We start from the raw sequence: 22,861 nt of genomic DNA, 5'->3' as shown, positions 1-22,861 counted from the left end.
GCTAAAGAGAAACTTGTACTTCATTTTTCGTTTCTTAAAAAATGAAAAAAAATATATATAGATATATTTGTTTACTGACGAAATTCCAATCGCCAGTATTATTTCCTTTTGAAACTTGCTCATTAATTTCTTCGCAATATCTCATAAATCTCATTCATCCTTGTAAACTTGGCTGCTTTACAGGAGAGCCGCGTCGAATTTTTTCTTCGTCATTTCAGTGGGATTTTCACAAAGGGTGTACGAGTATACACACATATACCGGGGAATCACTCTCTGTCGAGTTATATGCTTCATTTGCAAGTTGCCTTTTTTTTCCTCATTTTTCGACATTTTTTAATATTCATATGTGTAAATTTTCTCGCCTCGACTGCTACCTATGGGGCTTGATTATACGCCCGTGAATACTTTTCGATCGACCAGCAGTAACATCGCAATAATAGGCATGCATCAACTCTCAGGTTTAGCCGTACGAGAAATACGAGAATTGAATGCACATATATGTATATTATACGTTATGCATTATACAAATTCAAACGCGCATACGATAAACATCACTAATTACAATGCTTGTGAAGTATTTCTTGATAGACGTTATGAGTTGTGCGAAAAAAAAAGGCCGTGAAAGAGAGAAGGTATGTATGTACATACGTCCGAGGAATCGCTATCTTTAGCTAGGTTCAAGTTGAATTAAAATAACAGCTTTCCAGAAATAGAAAGGTTCATTTCTTTTACATATTGTTGAGTAAAATTACAAGTAAAAAATTACAAGTATATTACCCAAGGTGACTTGAAAATATTATTCTTAACAATGCGATAAAATAACTCGTTCTATTATTATAGCATGTAATTATAGAACAATAACATGTGCAAACTCGACGATGATTGCAAATATATTGCACTTTCGACTTATAGAAACAAAGGCATGAAATGTACGAAGAAAAACTTCGAGCAATTCCGAGCGCACAGAAGATTGAATTGTCAAAATCGAAATCTGATTTCTATAATTAATTTGGCCGTTATATTCATATTTTTAAGCATGCTCATTATTATTACGGTACTATCAAACGATCGAAGTTTTTTAATTATCTCCAGTTAAAATATCCACGATACAATTTACTTGTGTTGTGATACAGCTTAACACCAGAAATGCATTTAAAATGTTACATAATCCTTACAATACTTACATTTTACTGTCTAATCGTCGGAAGTGGAAGTTACTCATTATAGTCTACGTCTACGTGACTAGTTCATGGACTTTAAACATTTAACAACTGTCAGTTAGAAACGTGGTTAAAAATTTAATACTGCTAATAATTACTTTAGTGCTTTATAAAAATATATGTGCGTTAATTTGGGCACAGTAATTTTATCTCTAGCAAAAATTCTATTGACCTAACCTAATGCGTCGAAAATGGACAGAATAAGCGAAACGAAAATCTTGATTAAAAATAGAAAGGTAATTATTTTATTAAAAATATTTTATATATACACGCATCACGTATATGTATGGCATACTTTTGCATTACAAGGATTATTTGCATGTAGTAATATACAATGAAATTACATAAGTTCAGAGCTACATCGTCTACGCACACTATATGACTTTTAATTGTGATATGCCAAAGTCAGCAAGCAGCTTATTTCGTAATCTTCGATGGTATGTCGAAGCATATAATTCTATCATTTCCTTCTCGTAATGCGTAACGTACCAGCACAGAAATCTGTAAATATGAGAAATATTTGTTACAACCGGCTAAAATCAACTGGTTACGAAAGAAATAATTTGCGCATAATTAAAAAAGTGAACTGTATACTCATTGTCAAGGTGTCCTTAACATGATTGGCTTGCGTTATTAGTCAACGTTACATTATAGGGTACAGCGGGGTAATTTGGATAATAGTAAGCATTTGCAAGAATTTCAGAAAAATAAAAAATTTTAAGATACATTTCATTATATCAATATCTGATATAATATTATAAAATGTATCTTAAAATCTCTTATTTTTCTGAAATTCTTCATGCAAATGCTTACTATTATCCAAATTACCCCACTATTCAAATTACCCCGCTGTACCCTATGCATTTTTTGCAGTATTATATATTTAATTATTAACAACTTAATGAGTTTTCTCTCAAAAAGTTTGCAAGATTACCCTGGGATATATCGACAGCACGGGAAAACTGTTTCTGTATAGATATTCGCCGCCTTGTTTCAAGGGGCAACCAGCTTTGCTACCATCGGCGTTGTAAATATTATCGCAGGCGTTTGTTCCATCGACTCCGATGAAGGGCAAGGGTACGCCAGAAATAAGTGCTTTCACATCATTACTCAAGCCCTGAATTTCTCGGTTAGGCACGAGTCTGACCTCGATGACGACAGTCGTTCCCTGTTTCAATAAACACTCAGGTTTGTCGCAGCCGGATACGCTGACTTGACTGGGATCCGCGAACGGGGTATCTAAAACCATAAATTGTAAATGAGTCTATGTAAATTGTAAGTGAACAACAACATAACGCAACTACATGACTGCAACATATGTTGTGAATATAATTTGCGCCCGTATTTTCGCATTCGATTACATAAGTCACAAATACATTAGTCAGACCATATGAATATTTTATTTACAAGAGGCTGTAATTTGATATTAAAGTAATATTCAGACCATATGAATATTTTATTTACAAGAGGCTATAATTTGATATTAAAGTAATATTGCACACGTTTTTTTGTTCGAAAAATACACGTTCATACGCTTGAGTAAAAAAAAAAGAATGAATGATAACAAAAAATTTGACGACTTGGAGGTTTCACCTTCAAAAGGTGATCGCCTTGAGAGACTTGATTTTCCTCAGCGAGACTCAAAATCGTTGTCTGAGAACGTAACGTAAGAGAAAGTAATGAATATGAAAGTGAATGTACATTGTTCAATTGTCATATTTGCATTGTAATAGATTTAGTTAACGATTAATTCTCAAGAATTTTAAAAATTTTATCAGACATTGGTGGAAATAAATTTTTATTAAAGTGCTGAATTAATACAATCTTAAAGCAGACAAGATAGCATAAAAACGATTAATCGAGACATTGATAATAAGTAGTTTTCCTCTACGTAAGTCTTCGGTTTGTAGAGAGTGTTGTGGAAAAAAAAGTAAGTTTATTTACTAGTTGGAAGGCAATGATATGTTTGTTTTTCACGATCATGACTGTATCCACAACTGAAGGTCATTGCTAAAATGACTAATCAGCCGGCCAGCAAAAAATTCTAGACAATAAAAGTGAATATAAATCGAATACTCACGCATGAACGTGACATGCGCGATTTTAATTCTTGTCATTTTTTATAAGAACGATCTTTTTGTGACTGATCCAGTTAAAAGTGTGTAGTGAGTCAAAAGAAAAATTTCAGCTGAAAGCATCGTTCGGTACAAATATATTTTATTATTACAAAACGTGCGTGCGCGTTGGAACGAACGTGTTATCAGAGCAAAATAGACGATATGTGTATATGACGCATTTAGTGTCAGTAGCACAATATATTTTTCGTTATACTAACGTCTAAAAAGCTACTTTCTAAAAGTGAATCGGGAATCATCACCGATTTTCAATGTACTTAAAATTGTGATAAACAGTGAGTATTTAATTTCTTTTAGTGATAATATACTGAAAAATCAGTGATGATTCCACTAATTCAATTTTAGAGAGTACAGTTACAATTCTCTAACGGTGTTCACAAATCGGTCAGTCTATACTCCATATATTCTTTCCCATTGACTTCGTTCTCGGCGCTTCGAAAATATCCACAAAGAGATTTTACTCGAAAAAAAATATACGAATCGAAATATTTATATACTCCCATCGACGCGAAGTTTCTAGTTTGAAATTCTAACGTCGAAACATATTGATCGTAAATAAACGCGCACACGTTAGTATTCCGTTCGTCACTTTCACCGTGTGCTGTCAATTACGTTTCTTATATGTAATTATGTAGGTATTAATAACTGCAGCTCGTTGCCTCGTTCACATTGTATCTCCAACAATTAGCGGTTATTAAGCGCATCATACAGTAATAAAATTACGATAACTAATTATAGCCTTTGCCATGAGCATGAGAAGCAATCTTCGACATAATTGCTCGATGCTCAACTCGCGTGATAATTTTAAAAATGATCTTGTCTCTGATAATCTCTAAAGAAAAAACTCGACTTTGTTCGGTTACGGATAATACCTACCGACAGATATTCGTACGATATTTGGACCAATTTAACAAGACGATATTAATATGTTTGACAATACGCAACATTTGTCGTAAAAAGAATTTTATAATAAATATCGAAAATTGTTTCGCAACAATTCCTCATTGCATATATGTATATGTATATATATATATAATTAATAATTATATATAAATAATTCATTTTAAATGTTTCGAAATACAGTCAGCAAAGCAGGATACTCAATTATATTACATATAAGACAGCAATGTTTGTGTGTTCTGTTGTATTTATTTTGCGTGACTAGCTCGAATTATAACGATGTTGAAACGAAAATATCAGTCGTCCTCGAACGTGGAGAGAAGAAACAAGAAGCTCTTGAAACATTATGCACTCTACAAATTATCGAAAATCTCGTCTAAGTCTGAAACTTACTCATTTGTAATTTTTATTACTAAAAAATAAATAATAGCAATTAAATATGAAATAACAATAAGATATGCAATTTAACTGGAATATAGGTATGTGTGGTGTCCGTCTGATGTACTACTTTTATATTTGCCTTAACGACGGACTTTGATTATAAGATTCTTTTATTTTCCTTTCTATTTTTATCTCTACTTTTATCTCTGTTTATTGATTTTTGAGTACTTTTCGTCAGACATTATAGATAATTGTCATTACTTACTAATTCTTCTAGAGATAAAACATATCAAATTTTTGATAAAACTCACGTTCCTGTTTAAGAGTTAAAATGACATGTTTGTTCTTCTTGAAAACTTAAAAAGAAAATATTTACATACTTCTTATATACTTCTAACATTTTTGAGATTACGATTAGAAAAATGTGATATACTTTGGTCGAATGTTTTAGAAACGCTTTGTATAATAAAATTTTAACGCGATGTAGCGTGATGAGAAAGTTTCACAAAGGTACTCAACGATATCGACAGATTCTCTCGCGTAAAGAGAAGCAGTTTTAATTTTAAAATACGCATCTGAAGTCTGTGACTTTTCTAGTGACATCAAAAGCTGTTAAGACGATCATGGTTCTCAGTACGTTTAAAAGTAAATTTTATAATTATTTTCGTAAATCTTTTTATAACACGCTTTATCTGTAGAAAATAAATTCTTTCTCGCATGTATTTGAAATGACAGTTTTATCGTTGATTGATTAATTATAATCCAGCAAATTTTCGTTTATCAATCCGTTTATATGTATTTACGTAATGCTACGTGAATAATAAATAAATTAACTTAAAAATTGAAGAAAGAAAAATTAATTATTATTTTGCTGAAACAATCTGCATTTCAAATATGATTTAGGAGAAATTAAAAACTATTTTTTAATAAGCTAATATATTTTTCATAATATTTGTATATTTCTGCGATTTTTTACGTACCAGAATCACATTGATAAACTTCCGTGGCACCGGCGAACACGACGAGCGCCGCGAAAACGAGAAACGTTTCCCTCAGCATCTCGGTGAAAGTGCTTCTGCTTTTCCCGTTCAAGAAACCTCGTCAAAGTGCTGTGGGTCTGATCAGACCCAACTCCGGCTCTCGACTGACGACTGTAGTCGGAACGCGGTCACAGGTGCCTACTAGTGATTCGTTCGTCAAACTCCTGCTATAGGTGTACCTCACCAAGGAAGGGGAGAAGGAAACAACATATCGAAGTCCACATAAAGTAATTCGCATGTTGAGTTAAAAAAAAAGATCAAGCCTTTGTTACCTCTTTGCAGAAGATAATTTACATCTAAAACAATCAGCTTAAATATATATATTTGCGGAAATCAATCAGAATAAAAATGAGTGGAAACATACTTAAAAGGAAGCAGAATTGCTGCCACGATAAACAGATGTTGATAAGTTAATTTATAAGAAAATTATTAAACCTAATAATAAATATTTTCAAAATTTTATTAGTAGAGATATCAGATAACACGTATATTAATGTAAAAGTCTTAAAATAATTCTCAATGTATTAATTATTATTATTAAGTATTAAGCACATATTAATTTTTTATTTGATTATTTATTTATAGTAGTACTTGTTTTTTTCTTACTTGAATTACATATATGTATATGTTACACAACATAGAACATTTAATAAATTTACATTTAAACTAACGACTGGCCTGGAAAAAATAAAAGAAGAATTTAAAGATTTCAAACTTAAATTGTTGATACATGTATCTTTACCTATCAGTTTGTAATTATGTAGCTAATAATAACGTATATCTGCTCAAGATACGTTATTATTAGCTAGTTAGATACGTTATTATTAGTTATTATCTGCTTAATACTTCAAAATTATAATGTAGCTAATAATAACGAAGTTTAATACTAAAAAACGCTTTACAATACTTTACAGTACTTTCACGAACATGTGATATTTATTTAATAATTCCGTTTCGTGAACATATTATATCTAATGAAGACGTTTGTTTTACAACAGAGATAAATATTGGCTTGTAAAGAGAGTTACAGCTATAATAAACATAAATTCGTCTTATTTGCGCGTTTGATGCAAATAAATTATATAAAAATGTATAACAACTTAATTATATTAGTTATTAGTATTTATTATTAGAAATTAATTATTAACATTTATATAAATATGTAACCACATAATGTTGTTTATCTTACCAATCTAAAGTTTTCAGTTTCGATAAGATTACTATTTACTATGCAAATTGCAGATCAAAGGTTATCATACATATATTAAAATTATTATATTTTTTTTATTTTAATTTGCAGTAACAAGCTATTTTTATACGCATATGATACCTTTGACTATATAAGTATGGACTGATAGTAATTAACTTCACACGTGTCGCTAAGTTGGAAGATATAAACTCCACCACAGTTAGTAATTTTCTGCGGGGATGGGGAAGGCTCTTGTGAAATCAGTGTGTTTATGACGTATAAAGGAAATATACTGAATCTGTTTTTACGATAATTACGAATCTTCACGAGATTACGAATCTGTTTTACTAAAAAATTATGCAAGATCAACAAGATTTGTAGCTGGAAAATGTTTTCAAACACAATTTATGTTCATTCTTCATTCTTGTTATCAAATATGTTTGGCACAATTTTAATGTCGTTACAATTAAATTGCACCGTGAAAATAACGATGAAATTAATATTTGTTTAAAAAAATACTTTCTATTATTTTTCATAACGCTTTTTTAAAAACCGAATTGGCAGTTTTGCGCATTATTAGAGTATTGACATTTAAATATTATGATTAATATTCTGCGACTAATCATCGATTGTCGCGTTTAAATACGTGCGATAAATAACTCAGCAATCATAGCGCGCAAAAGTTCCACGCTTTAAACGTAACTCGCAGCGGTCTTCATAATGTTTGATTCCTCCTTTTTTCTGAACTTCGTTTCGTTTACCTCGGCACAACGAAACGGAAATGAAACGGACCACCATGGTCACAAGAACAAAGCACCGGAAATTAAGAATCTCTGTCCACCATCTCGTCCCTTTCCTTCTCAGTTTCTCCCTTCTCCTCTCCCCCTTTCTCTCTCTCTCTCTCTCTCTCTCTCTCTTTCTCTCTTTCTCTTTCTCTGCGACTGGATGAGCCTCCTTATTTTCAATGGCAAACGAGGATCTCGATTAAGTTCCGTAAACCGTGTGTATACTCTTGAAATTATTGCCACGTCGGCATCATATCGGACAATGTATCTCGTTGAAACTCGGCATAGCTGAAGCGGAAGAGTCCTACGTAATATCACACGAGCTCGCTCCCAAACGTGCTTCGCTATACGCTTGATAAATAATCAGACAAGAACAACGGTCTGCTTTTTTTTCTTTTTCTTTACGTAATATATATTTTATAACTAATATTTTACAAATGTGAACCACGATGTACTATAATCTTTAGTCTAGAGACAGTATAACACCGATCGTGGTTCGCATTTGCAAAATATTAGTTTTAAAACCTATAAAAAAAAAGTGTCGCAACCGATCTGTCCATGACAAAAAAAATATGTGCGTGAAACTGGCGATATAAGAAAAATAATCGTAATCGGATTTTCCAGGTGCGTAAATATCATAATCATTGTGTAGATAATCGGAATTTCTGGCGCGGACAAGAAATTTGTCGTTGCTTGATTTATGCTCGTGATATCACCATGTCAAAGTTAACACATTGACTTTATAATGTCTCCGTTCTTGGAAAATTGCCTTGCACGAGAAATAATAACATCGAATATGCATGCAAATCCAATCCCCTCCGTATGCGGTTTGGTGACTAATGAAAAGCTTTCAGAAACAGTAAAACGGCTCTCTTACACGTCAAATAGCCTAGTAAAACACCGCCGTGAGATAGTGTAATAAAACGCCGCAACGTTATTTTGTGTAATACGTACACATATATATGTTTCACGAAATAGAAGGTAACGTTGATTGTGCGGTGCTACCGCGAATTATCTTGTTGAGTCAACATAATGATCTGGATGAGTCAGAGGGCAATTATGAAATTTTTCTGAAATTGTTCCTGCGTGACGATGAACGTTTCTGTCCTTTTTGTAGTTGGCTAAAAGTTATTAAATGTACAATTCATCTTCTACTACTGCAGTTAATCTTCAATTACAATTTGCTCAAGTATCTCGAAAGTAAAATGAACCTGAAGGATAAAAGGTTTAAAAAGGATTTTCGCACAAAAGATTCCGTGGGATAGATCACTTCGATTGCAAAAATTGCAGCGATTTGTAATATTGCATATTGCATGATTTGTATATTGCATAGAAATAATTGCCCCGTTCAAAATAAGAAAAAAATCGGTTTAAAATGCGTCCTGATGAAGTGAATGCGGAAGAAATCTATTCCGGTATTAATATGGATGTCATATCAATGAAGGTCATGTACTAACGGAAGGAATTACGCATTTTGTATTCCAAACGTACATCGAGTACATTGATTAAGATAGAAATCCAAAAGGAATACTAATCACTGTAGCAACCTTGAAGAAATAGTTTCTAAAAATTCTCTCGAATTCTCTTGAATTGTAGATCATTATATAAATTTGTTTGAAAATCTGTTTTATTTTTGGAGACTAGAAATATAATTTCTTATTTTTCGTCGCTAAAAGAAATCAGTTAAAATTAATATTAAATTAATTTCTTAATAAATTAATCTTACTCATATAGGTCATCAAATCTTTATCCGAAAATGTTGAAATTACATTGTTTATCCCGACAAACGGGAGTATACTGTTTGCGTGTAATTATATTTTTTATTTCATTAAATTTTATTTTAATTATTTCAACTTTAAATTATCTGGCTGTTGACCTTTAGAAAACTGTAAAACTATTTCACAAATACATTGTCAGAAAAGAGTGATTAATGATGACTGAAATAATTAATTTGCTGATCTACTAATTCGAAAATTAGTACTGAATTATACATAAGCCAATTTTATTTATTACACTAGGAACTCTGTTCCAATTATAAAATAATTATAATCTTTTTGCTGCAAGAATGACTAACACGTGCATATCAGAGCATGTTTATGGAAATGCAGGTTGTTGGGAAATACAGTCTAAATAAGTATTAATAATTTGATTACATAAAGTCAGTATGAATAACTTGCTCCATGATTATTTCAATTTTGGATAATTATTATAATTAAGTAGCAGCGTGTGAGAAATATTTCAAATTCTATCAAACCGCATTAGACTTATGTAAGATAAATTTACATTAATTTGCATTAATAAATAACACCACGATTAATGACACTAAAATTTTTTGTGGTCTTCTTTTCAATATTTCAATTATTATATCTCAAGTTTTACAATGTGATCCTGAGAAGAAAAACTCATTACTCATCTAGCAACGTACATCGTAATTGATTTTTTATTTTATTAAAATATTTTGTTGCTATATTTTATATGAAGTTGTGTAATTCTCACATTGCATAAGCATTGCATTAGCAGCAGAATAATTATGTTGCCTACATTATCAGGAATAGAATCCTATGTTATCAGTTACGGGTATGCTGTCTCTTCGTTTAAACAACTTTAAAACTATGTCGCAAACTACGATTTTAAAAAACATAGTTCACAATATCTAAGAAATAAATTTAATTTGTACTAAACACAAAACAGAAATGTTTTTTATTTTCATATATTTAGAATCATGTGTGAAACATGGAATATGTACAGAGATGCGATAATCGAAATACAACAAAATAAATATACATATATAAGGTACTACAATTATAATTACAATTTTTAAGTATTTGCAGCCAAGTCAATGTAGAAATCATACTAATCGATCCGTAAATCATTATTTGAGTCGATTATATGCTATATACGTATATTGCAAATAATCAAATCGTGATTTGAAATATGTATATACATTTTTTTACATATTTCATATATTTTGAATTGATATGCATTATTATACGATATGCGTATATTGCAAATGATCAAACCATCATTTTGAAATACATAAATTTTCTTTTAAAATTAAAACAATAAAATTGTATTTACATAACAATTATCTAACCACACATCATTCGCGGATAACTTTGTAATTTGAAAAGGCTATATCTTTGTATTGTTGTACTTTTCTTCTTTTTTTTTTAATAGAATGTGATAAAACAAAAATTTTATGTCATGTAGAGAGCATTAATCGGTAACCGTGTGTTTAAATTATAATCGTAACTGCAGTTAGAAAAAAAGCTTCGATAGCACAAAGAGAAATCAATGTTACATTCTTACGTAAAGTCATCCGCGTGAATTCTATACAATAATTTTTTAGAATCCAGCTGTCGTTCCTTGTCGACGATAATCCGAATTTGCTGTTATAAATTCGTTTTCTTTAGATACAGCTGTAAGCGCGCTGCCAATTCCGCTGAACGTGGAGACGTTGTGACCGATCTTATTCAGGTAATCTAACGTGGGTTGGCAAAAATCTTTCTCGTTCTGGATATTCATCGGCAGCAGCTGCAATTTTTTAAATAGCTTGCTCAGAATAAGGCCTTTAAATAAGTAAAACAACTCGACAATGTTTTCCATTGGTTTAAATTTGATAATTGGAGCAATTGTCTTAGTAATATTCCTTGCGTGCGCATGATGAAAATTAAGAAATAATTCATTGAAGCATAAATAGTATCTAAGTCATAATTGACAAGAAAAAATTTCAGTAAACGTAGATTAAAAAATTATTTAAATTCTTAATTTATCCGAATTTTATTAAATAATAATTATATTTTAACATAACAGTTTTTCTAGAACTATCATCAACTAATATAATCTTCTAAAATCTTCCTAATTTTCTATTTTAAATATTTTTAATATGTAAAATGTAAAATTTAATAATTTTGTAATTTCATTAAATAATAATTTAATTATATAATAATTTTAGAGATGGATTTTAGTAACAATTTCTTAAACTGCCATTATGGAATTAAAAGTCGATTTGATCGTAATGGCACAATGCTACAACTTGGTTTTCGATTAAAATTACTTTGTCAAGTTCAAATGCTTATGTCGCTCGAACTCACTTGATGATGAAGTCTACGCGCATCAATTGCTTCCTTTATGTCGTAACCGAGCCAGAGATTCAAGAGCAATCCAATCGCCACGCCGCTCGTGATCTTCGAGCCACCGGCTGCGCCAATCACTAATCTGACATCACCCTTGTGATCTACCTAAGAAATCATACAATTGAATCAAATGAACTTGAATTAACCGTCCAGACCTCATCACCGCGTACATCTTACTCATTCCCTTCAAGATCATTTTGAAAGAAACGTTTAAAAAAAAAATCTGTTTTACATCTATCTTAACGAATTGCGTGAGAAATATTGGTAATATTTCACGTGGCGACGGCGCCGAGAATCGTTTCGGACAATCGTATGACGATTGCAAATTGCAATTACATCACTGAGCCGAGGCGATTCTCGGAATCGGTTATCTGGCGACAGTTAATTGCAAACTCGTTGTAGACTAATATAGACGCGTTTCATTAGAAACGCGCGCGTTTCGCAATCGTTTTACGAAAGCGCCGCGCCGCCGCGTTTACCGAACGCGCGACTGTTTTGCTGCACGTTATTCACCCGAGTTCCCGCGAGCGAATTTGTCGACGGTCACGTTCGCGGTTGAAAATGGCTTACCACTATAGACGGGCACATCGAACTCAACGGTCGTTTGCGGGGCCGAATAAAATTCGCCGGTGACGGCGGCAGCCCGAAGCCGTTGGTAATGTTGGGCGAACTGAAGTCGTCCATCTCGTCGTTAAATATTATACCGGTGGATTCCGAGCGTATCATCGCGCCGAGCCTGTTAAATAAAGATGCTTACAAAGGAGCACGAAAAATCTCTGCTGGGCATTATACACCGCGGGATTTCTATCCGTTTAGACCGCGTCCGTCGAATCGTTCCATTTTTAAGAATAGATATAAAGCGCGCTTTCAAGAACGAACATGTCGAACTCGTATACTCGGGATACGTTCTGCGAAAGAATTCAATCGGTTTTCCTTTCTCTTTCTCTCTCTCTCTCTCTCTCTCTCTCTCTCTTTCTCTCTCTCTCTCTCTCCTCGTTTTTTAACACGTCGATACACGCAGTGAGATATAAAAGTTACAATAAAGTTTTTGTTAGCCTGAAACGTATCGGCGCCGTGAATGGAAATTCCGATATTTTTATTCAAAATATTATGTACGTTTGATACTTTGTAAATGAATCGTTGCATGTATTTCGAGTATCTATAATGCAATTTGAAACGACCAAATTCCGCGATAGTGAAAAACAAATCTTATTATAGCTTGAGCGCAGTTGATTTTATACAGATTAATTTTATACAAATTGTCTCGGAATTTAAGTAATTCGATCGGAGTGCTTTGCTACCTAACGAATTTACTTACACCTGATTGATAGTCGATGTAACGGAGACGGCGGAACCGTCGGGGGCGAGGACGGAAACGTGCGAGGTCCCCGCGTCCGCGACTGTTGTAGTGTTGACGCCGTATTCCTCCGGATCTTGACTCGTGCGATCGTCCTTAATCCTCCTCTTTATCATTTCCGCGTAATCGTTGGACGTTAAATTGGTGAGCAGCGCGTCTACAAAGAAATAATTTCATTGCATTAAATGCTTTGTGATTGACGAGAGGAGTGAAGGGGGGAGGGAAAGAGATTCGAAGAATGTATTCGAGAAAATGCGCTGAAACAGAAATAAGCGGGCTCTCAAACAGCAGGTTTTATGTCAAATGCGTTACGTGATACTGTACAAATTATTAAGTGGAAATATTTGACGTAATGGAAAAATTCTATAATCCGATATTGAAGAGAATAATATGTTAATATACATATTTGAAGTCACACAGAAAAAGAAAACTACTGCCTCGCCGTCTTCCATGATTTATTGTGACGTACATCGATGTCAGCAAAAAAAACTGTCTCTATTCATATAAAAAAGATCTTTAACGCATTAATAATCATGATATTTTAATTATTAAATAAGCTTGTAACATTTCTCATCAATCTTAATTTAATACATAATTATCAGTCTCTTAAGGATCTCGTAAAACGGCTACTAAATAAATTATTATTTTTCATTTGCATTTAAGAACTTTTGCGTCATTTGATCGCGCCCTTTTTTAATAGATTTTATATGCAAGGAATATTATTATACATACAGAATATTTCAGGATTTAAAACAAAAAAACAAACTATGGAAGTATGTTTTACAAAGAAATAAGAAAAAAATGTTCTAGTTTAAAAATATAACAGATATAATAAGAAACATAAAAATTTAGCTAGAAATGCTTTATTACTAAGATATAAAATAATACTAAATTGTTCAAAAATAATAAATACGATATGAATATACACACGAGATAAATACGTTTAATTTTTCTGTAGGTATATGAAATGTACACTTTTATATTCTGCGCAATGGCAATTCAGCAAAATTCTGTTGTTTCCTATTTTATTTTGTTTCAATATTTGTAATTTTATAATAAAAATTTATAACTTTGTAATAAAGCATTTCTAATCAAATTTCATATTTTAATAATATAACATTTTTTTCTTATTTTTACTTGTAGAATATGGTTTGTCCATTAAATCCTGAGACACTCTATATACAGGATGTCTGGAAACTTGCCTGCATTACTTCTTTAGATGATTCGGGACTCAAAAAGAAGAAAAAAAAAAGAAATGAATTGTTTCCGCTTTATAGCCACTTTTATATTTTAAAAATCGTAATAAATTATGGTTATTATAATTATGACTATGAAAAATAAATGATTCTTTTAACATAAAGGTGGCTTAAAAATAACTTAAAAAAATCGTAATTTATTTTTTATAGTCATAATAATTATAAATTATTATAATTATTATTACAATTTATTTACGATTTTTTTTACCTAAAAATGGTTACCTATAATTCGGAAACAATTCATTTCCGGACCTATGTTCATATAACTTTGTTTCTTCTTTCTTGAGTTCTGAATCACCTGAAGAAGTAAAATTTCTGAACACCTTGTATAATTTTTTAAGATAATTATCGAGAAATTGCTTTAAAGATTTACACAATGCGCGGTCTCACCTATGCCTTCGACAAAATCAGGGTCCCCCAGTTCTGTTCTTCTTGCGTAAGCCCACTTGAAGGTCTCGACTATACGTTGCCACATTGCGTTCTCATTGTCGATCGGTAGCAGACGACGAAAGACATTCATTATGAATGTCAGAATTGCACCCGAACCCGGCGGCGGAGCGCTGTAGATCGTCAGATTTCCCATTTTTAACGCGACCGGCTTTCTCCATACGGGTCTGCAAAGTAGTCTTGCGTCATCAATATGCTACTATACGACTCTCGCATCTATCATGCAAAAGTAAACATTAAGCTCTTCTTTTGTTGATTGCGTTCTTACAGATTGTTTGTAATTGCGAACTTAATGATGATATGTCAATAAATGATTCTCAAGAAGTTTTGCGCCAATTCGATAATATATGTCATCATTTGTTGACATATCATCATTAAGTTCGCAATTTGTAAGAACGCAATCAACGGAAGAGGAGCTTAATGTTTACTTTTATATATTTTTTGTATATATAAGTATTTTCTTGTTGATAGTCATTATAAAACCAACGGTATCTAATCTGTACATTTTTATCAGCTTTAAATCGAACTCTAGATAATGCAGACATTTAACATTATTTCCGCCAGCAACTCTGATATTTATTTATATTTACTCGTTTCGTGTTAATACTAATTGTAAGATAACAAAGATAGTCAATAACATAAATTTTCCATTATGATCTTCCGATCAGTTCTTTAATATAATTCAAAGAAATAAATTTTTTTAAGTTTATTCAATAAATTTTCTATTAATATTATCATTTCAGTAAATCGACGTCGTTTCGATATATGTACATCTGCACAACGTAAGCCATGTTCCTTTATATTTTACGCTTTCTCGTAAAATTTTAACCATAAAAAAGATAAGTTTATAATTGTCTGCAATAGTTAATTTTTATATTTTCTGAAATAACAAATTCCGCGTTTTACGAGAATCCGTCATAATACTCGAAAACAAAAAAATTAAAAGCGCAATGCGCACCTGTACTCTTGAAAATCCCGTCTTGTGATGATTCCTTTAAACTTTCTTATCTCGTCGACTAATTTGTCAGTGAGGATGCCATTGTAAAACACGGAGGGATCCTTTTCCGCTATCAGCTTCAACGTCTCCGCCAGTTTCGGTCTCTTTATTCGGTCTCCCGCCTGCAAGTGTGTTCCTCTATTTAATTCATAGTTCCGCCGTTCCACGAGATGTATATATAACATACGTCAGACAAAGCGAGAGTTTCAAAAATGATAAGGATGCTGCGCAGAGCAAGGCGCTACTCACGATCCACGTTTTATTGGTCTTAGGATTTATGAGTATTTCAGCCAAGCTGCTCTCGTTCTTTATCATCGGCTCCTTTTCGGTCAGATACGCGGCGAGATACTCATTGACGTACGATCCAGTTTTGCACAATTTAATTGCGGGCTCGAATAACTCAGACCACGGCAATCTCCCGTATCTTTTGTACGCTTCCCAATAGCCCATAAGCTCACCCGGAACAGCGACTGCCAGTCCACCTGTTTGACAACACATATCATTCGTTTACTTTGGTCCTGGTGGACCACTATTGTTACGCGCGAACAAAGGTAGTGAAGCATTATTATAATTAATCGTCGCTATGTCGCATCCGGCAATTATTATATAACTTTGGTGCAATTTTTATGTAAATGTACGCGTATCTGTTTAGTAAGCTTTACTGCGAAAAAAAATCCTACCATACATGGCTAAATGAGCATTGCCATCGAACATGTCCTCCGTCGCGGCAATCGGGGCGGTCTCCCGCGCGTCCAGATAATCCGCCGTTTTGCTTCTTGCATCCCATATCGTCATGAGAAATCCACCGCCCAGTCCCATGCTTTAAATCAATGAAAGTAGAAAAGTATATATACCGCTCGCTCGTATAATTTGTTTCGCAAATTTACATCAAGTACAATCGAATATCTTGTCGAGTAGAGAAGTCATTTCTCCATTCCAAGAAAAAGAGAGTAAAAAAATTGCAAATTGCAAAATGGAAATTATAATAATACCTGTGCAAGGACGCGATGCCCTCGCAAAGTAGTGCCGCTATCGCCGCATCCACTGCCGAACCATTTCTAGATAAGATATCCGCACCAATTTGTGAGCATTCCCGACCGTTTGTTGCCACGGCGCCCTATTTACAATTATTTCAATGACTCTGAGAAAAAGCCTTTTGCAATATACTAAATTACACTTTGTATTTCACGCTATGTTTCTTCCTTTTACATATAAAACAAAGCTACGTGGATGTTTGCGAGGAAATAAGAATGAAATAAAGCGTCTATCGAAATAACAATTCCAATGAAAATATATTTTCGAAGTAAATACACACGCACATATGGCATTACTTTTATTATTTGCTGTTATTTATAATATCGAATTAATTCTGTATTAATTAATTTCCTGATATTGATAGCGCGAGAGGTATTACGTATTTGAAAATAATCATCTTCCTTCCGGAACACCATATTTTAATTAAATGGATAGCTTCGAGAATACGCTTTTGTTTTATCTATATCTATATGAGTCAAATTGACATTTTTTATATTACGTTGTAGTTAATCGGTCATTGTTTTTCTTTTTTATTTACTTCTTGATTAACAGATATTACCTTCGCATACCGATCCAATTTAGAGGAACTGACGAACTTTGCACCGCACTTAACATCTGAATTGAGCGTGAAGACTACAATTAATATCACGAAAATGGCCACGAGCACGGCCGCCGTCACTCCGAATGCAATCAGTTTTTTTCTCACTCTGCACAAAACATATAAAAAACCTATTAAAAATCATATTTTTATGAATTATCCTTTTGATGATATCATGAGAATCGATCCACAGTCGAGCCACGTTTATTTCATGAAAAAATTTCTGATGTAAGTAGTAGCTGTAAGATCAGCTGTAACGTGATTTCTAATTTTAAACATTACAAACTTAATTTGCGCGATATTCTACATACGATTTTTATTCGAAATCCGGGTTTAATATATAAAACATTTTTTTTCGTTATTTCTACTGCACCGATTTTATGTTATGTGTAAATTAAAATCCGGTTATGCAATAAAGAACTAATGGAAAAGTTGGAATAAATCGAGTTGTATGTACATTGCAATTAATATATATGTGCATATATTCGTTTTTTTTTTTATAGGAAACCGATGATTACGCTGATATGTTAAACTATGTGACTGATGAAAGAAGTCGCACAATAGCGATCATAAAATGAAAGTCAGTGATGCTTAGAGCTTCTGCCGGTTACAATCTCGTGGTTGCTCTACGTACGCTCCAATGATTCACCATGACCGCATTTGTACCTGCGTCACTATCGTAAAGGTTTACTAGTTGCAGCAAAATGTAATTATAACATAGCATGATTACATTGTAGAGCGTGAAATAATTTTACGTGTTACACGAAAAAAAGTTATTTTACAATATGCAACAATACCATGTGGTGACATGAAATTTATCAATCGTAAAGATTCGTTTATAAGTAATTTTTTTAAATTTGAATAATATGCGTTCGTATAAATTGAAGTGTCATGCTACAATGTTAGCAATCGCGATTAGACGATTGAAAGATATAATAACTGTTTGTAAAGATAAAATTTCTAAAGTTCCTTTACAAGCACGTCGCAATCAACGTTTACAATTGTACGATAAGAATCGCGATTTTAAAAGTTTATGTAATTAAACGTGTGAGATATGTATCGCTTGAGAGATATCAATGCGATCGCGCGCCGTGTATTTGTCACCTTTATTGCCGATGCTGATTCGAGAACGTGGTCCAGTTATCATCGTGCAATAACAGATTTACGCATGCAGAAGACATTTACTATGCAATTCGCTGAGATTGCGTAACGCGTGTATACATCACTCAAATACGTTCACGCACCGTACGGATTTAGCGTCGCGCCAAATTACACCTTTATCAGTTTCAAGATGTACGACTCGAAATTACGAGAAACAGAAAAGATCCATTTTCTGTCAGCTGGTTAATTATGTAGACTTAATTAAACGTGTCACAGATCTGTAAATATTTCGTAATTATCGCGCACTTTATCAATCTACTACTGATTCCTTTATGAACGTATGATGAAGATATAATTTGAAGGAATTAATGCAGCACGACTCGTGTAGAAATAAAGAGACAAAATATGTTTTTTACCTTATTAATCAAGAATAAACATAGATTAAATGAATATCTTAAAATTAAGTAAATATTTTTTTGAAGATAATCGAACGACACAGATCAACCTGTTTAGATGGTATATATACTTTTTTAATCCTTTTTTATAAATAATCACGATTTACGGAAATAATACTCGATAATGTGAAAAAAGAACGACTGTACTTATCGCGATGTGGTAACAGATTTTTACATTTGAAAAGCATACCGTTACTTGAGTTTTCCACAACTCAATTCTTAATTATTATGTCCTTGTAACATTAAATTAAACATTGTTTGTTTAATCATAAGTATGTTTAGCTAATTGTGCATGTGTATTTAATTATTAAATTAATCACCAATGTAATATTTTAAATTGCACAATTGTAGCATAATTTGCAAGCACATTTTATTTTGTATACTTTAGATAAAAAGATATTAAAATGTGTGGATAAATAATATGTGAGTTATTACACTATGTACATGTAACGTATTCAATAAAATATATAATATATATATAAAATATATGATATACATGTAATAATATATAAAATATATAAATATATACATAATATATACAGTAAAATATTAATATAAAATTATGTGTTTATACACACAATTTTATATTTTACTGTAAATTGTAAATTTTTAGCAGATGTTGCAAATAGATATGCCTTGAACAAAAACGTATAGCATATATACATAAATATATAAATTAATTTAAACAATTCTATATAAATTAATTTTTAAATATTTATTAGAGCACACATCTATAAATGAAATTTATCACTATTATGCGGCACAAAAAATTTTCATGAAAAGTATTTTTTAACAGAATGAAAAATAGTTAAAAGTTTTCAAAAAAAGTACACATATATGATTTAAAATTAGAAAAGATTATGAAAATGTTGCAAAAAAATTGTCAGTACATTTTTTTTAACAATAAATTAGTTAGAAGGCTGTAAGAATTTTTTGTAAAAAAAACGCTTTAAAACCTATATTCAGTCTTCGTACAAAGATGTAGCACTATCTACGCAAAAATACATACATAAATTGTAGACACAACTTTATCTATGGTTAGTCGCTAGAATTAAATACCTTTGCAATTATAATAGAAGTGTTATGTACTTATAGCGATCGTTAGCGTACACAGCAATGTAACATTTCGATATGTAATATCATCAGGTGGGTTTAAAATTGAGGTGAATTTCTACGCGGTTTAACGTGAAAATGCAGTTTCAATATTTTCTCTTACTTTAAAAAATACTGCAACGCAAAGAATGATAATTGTATTTATACGCGTACACGATAATTACAATTCTAGACGCGATTGCAATATACGGCATATTATTGCACGTGATTACGCCACCGCTAATCTCTCGAGAGTATCAAGCAATCTCATCCCTTTAACACACAATGTCTCTGGAAATCCCTACAGAAAATTATCAATTCCTGTATCTCTTCTAACTCTTTTGACAAGGTTAAAGTAATGAGTAACATGGTAAAAGCTGTTTTAAATCTAAATTGTAAATTACGTTAGAAAGTAGTATTATCCACTTGTCAAAATGAAATTTTTCGTTAATTTACAACATTTACTAGGTATTTTATAACTTTTTCTTATAAGATAAATTAAATATTTATTTTACGTTTTTGTTATCTATATCAAATATAAATATATACCATAAATGATATTAACATAATAAACTACAAAAGTAGTACGTGTTTTATTTTGTAAAATCGGCTATTTATCAAATATTATGAATTATTTAATTATAATATTTTTAAGAAAATTAATTTATATTAAATTTATTGTTTGTGAAACTTGATAAGTTTCAATAAACACTAAAATATTTTTAAAGTATGATTATATGACAATACCTTAATTGTATTGTTTCATTTTCGTTACCGTTTTATTTCTCGAATATTTTATTGATTTCTTTATTTCTAATATATTAATTTACATGTGAAATATAATGACTCGCGGCAAATAAATATGATAGATAAATACTCAAGCGGATTACGTTAAAGAAATTGCACTCGACAAGCACATTCTCGCAAATCACAAGTTTATGCTACGACTAATGTTTGCACTGTTTAAGCGACACAAATTTTGCAAGCTACAGAAATAAAACATTTCACCGTGTCAGTTTCAATTGTTATGTCGTCCGTACAAGGACGATAGCTATATACTTTCACTCACGTTGCACGTCAAATTCTCATCGATTTTTTACGCGTCGAACGCGGTTTTAGCGAGACATACGGCCATTTCAACATGAGCAGACAAAAAAATTATGCAAAAGTCGTGATGTCAGCACAGGCATTTTTACCTGTTGCCCCCGCACCTTCGCGGAGCGATAAAAAAAAAGGAGATATACCGACCCGATCATGTTGTATGTATACAGGCGAACGTAACGCAACGAGCATGACAGAGCGACCAGCCTTGACTAAACGTTTCTCTAAGCCGATCGTTTCTCTTATAAGAGCAACGATACCGTTTCTGTCTATTCATCCCCACTCACTCGTACGAATTTCCGGAAGTTAAAACGAACGAGCGACTGATTTATATTATCTCTTTTTTTTATTCCAGATCCACGTTTCTTACTCTTGTCTTGAAAATTTCGAAATTATCGCAGGCACCAATATGTAATAAAGTAAATAAATTTTAAAATAAATATCTATAATTTAATATTGAATACACGGCGATTTGATTTGCGAATTAAAATTTACTAGACTTTCTTTCTCTCTCTATTAATTTAATAATAATAAAATAAACATATTCGTTTAATACACACGAGAATATATGCGTTCGCTTATAGAATTTATATTTCTCGAGATAATGGATTTTTCTCCGGATGAGATAGAAATAGTATATCGAAAGATTATGTCATAGTAAAATTAAATTCAGGGAAGTACAGAAGCGGTCACTAATTATCTCGAATATTCCAACAATAATCTCTTTTAAAACAAGTTTTACTGGATTTTTTTTAAATTGCACAATCGTAATTTTTTTTACGATTACAAATATCATAGACAACGTTACAGTTAATATTATTTCAGAATTTCGCAATGTTATTTTAGAAATAACATATGTCAGTACAACAATCAGGAGACACGGTAGTGGCTTGGTGTCAAGTGTTTAGAACTAATAAAATTATATACATATTAATATGTTATTTAAAATGTATACCAAGCCATGCCGGGTCTCTTCACGCGAGCCGTCGCGTTGCGAGCAGCTGAGATTATGAGATCTCAATAACGATCGAATCGATTAAATTCCAAGTAGGTAAATGATACCTCTAATAAAATTACGTCGATGAATATCAGAAGACACGTAGAACGTCGTGTCTCGGTGCTAAAAAGTACGTACAACAAATATATACATATATAGGTACATAATAATAATTTCTAATAAAATTACGTTTACGCAGCTATGATATAAAATAAAAATCGAACAAAATACGAATTAAAAAAAAACACATTATTACAATATCATCTATAAAACGCATAAAAATAGATGTAATATATCGTAAAATAACTGCGCATCCTGAGTCACCTTTTTGAAGCTGACATGTATATTTCCATTGCACACTTAACGCTAAGTGTAATCATATCTTTATTACATATGTGTACATTATGTGTGTAACCATATAGATATGGTTGCACATTGTACGTGTTACGCACTCATACATTACGTATGTACATACGTACAAAACATATGTTACACATACGTAACGTGCATTCTTTCTGATTATTGGTAGCCCTTGCAAGGAGGATTTCGTCAATTCTAAAGAGATAATTCTCGACAGGACAAATATTCTATTCTGTCCCGGGAAAAAATTTTTCATATAAGAACATATATAAATATATA

At 32.0% G+C, this 22,861-nt stretch overlaps 2 protein-coding genes across 3 annotated transcripts; both read right to left on the bottom strand.

The window, feature by feature from the left end:
- Positions 1 to 1,438: 1,438 nt before the first annotated feature.
- On the bottom strand, positions 1,439 to 5,814 carry LOC105455296 (protein NPC2 homolog). Its single transcript, XM_011698518.1, has 3 exons — positions 5,617 to 5,814; positions 2,155 to 2,459; positions 1,439 to 1,721 (listed from the first exon to the last, which is right to left on the bottom strand). Exons 1-3 carry the CDS (start codon positions 5,693 to 5,695, stop codon positions 1,638 to 1,640), a joined length of 468 nt encoding a protein of 155 aa, XP_011696820.1. The 5' UTR covers positions 5,696 to 5,814; the 3' UTR covers positions 1,439 to 1,637.
- A 4,513-nt stretch (positions 5,815 to 10,327) lies between these two features.
- Positions 10,328 to 21,439, bottom strand: LOC105455295 (gamma-glutamyltranspeptidase 1-like). Of its 2 annotated transcripts, none has more exons than XM_011698517.1 (11): positions 21,373 to 21,439; positions 17,438 to 17,585; positions 16,836 to 16,960; positions 16,524 to 16,663; positions 16,093 to 16,325; positions 15,805 to 15,965; positions 14,790 to 15,013; positions 13,105 to 13,300; positions 12,357 to 12,522; positions 11,745 to 11,891; positions 10,328 to 11,184 (listed from the first exon to the last, which is right to left on the bottom strand). In XM_011698517.1, exons 1-11 carry the CDS (start codon positions 21,378 to 21,380, stop codon positions 10,996 to 10,998), a joined length of 1,737 nt encoding a protein of 578 aa, XP_011696819.1. In that variant the 5' UTR covers positions 21,381 to 21,439; the 3' UTR covers positions 10,328 to 10,995. The 2 variants fall into 2 exon arrangements, with proteins under 2 accessions (XP_011696819.1, XP_011696818.1); XM_011698516.1 differs by lacking the exon at positions 21,373 to 21,439 and adding an exon at positions 21,015 to 21,366.
- Positions 21,440 to 22,861: the final 1,422 nt, after the last annotated feature.

The sequence above is a fragment of the Wasmannia auropunctata genome, unplaced genomic scaffold (assembly GCF_000956235.1).
Source record: "Wasmannia auropunctata unplaced genomic scaffold, wasmannia.A_1.0 LD335903.1, whole genome shotgun sequence".
Taxonomy (NCBI): Eukaryota; Metazoa; Arthropoda; class Insecta; order Hymenoptera; family Formicidae; genus Wasmannia; species Wasmannia auropunctata.
This window is presented reverse-complemented; position numbering and strand designations above follow the sequence as displayed.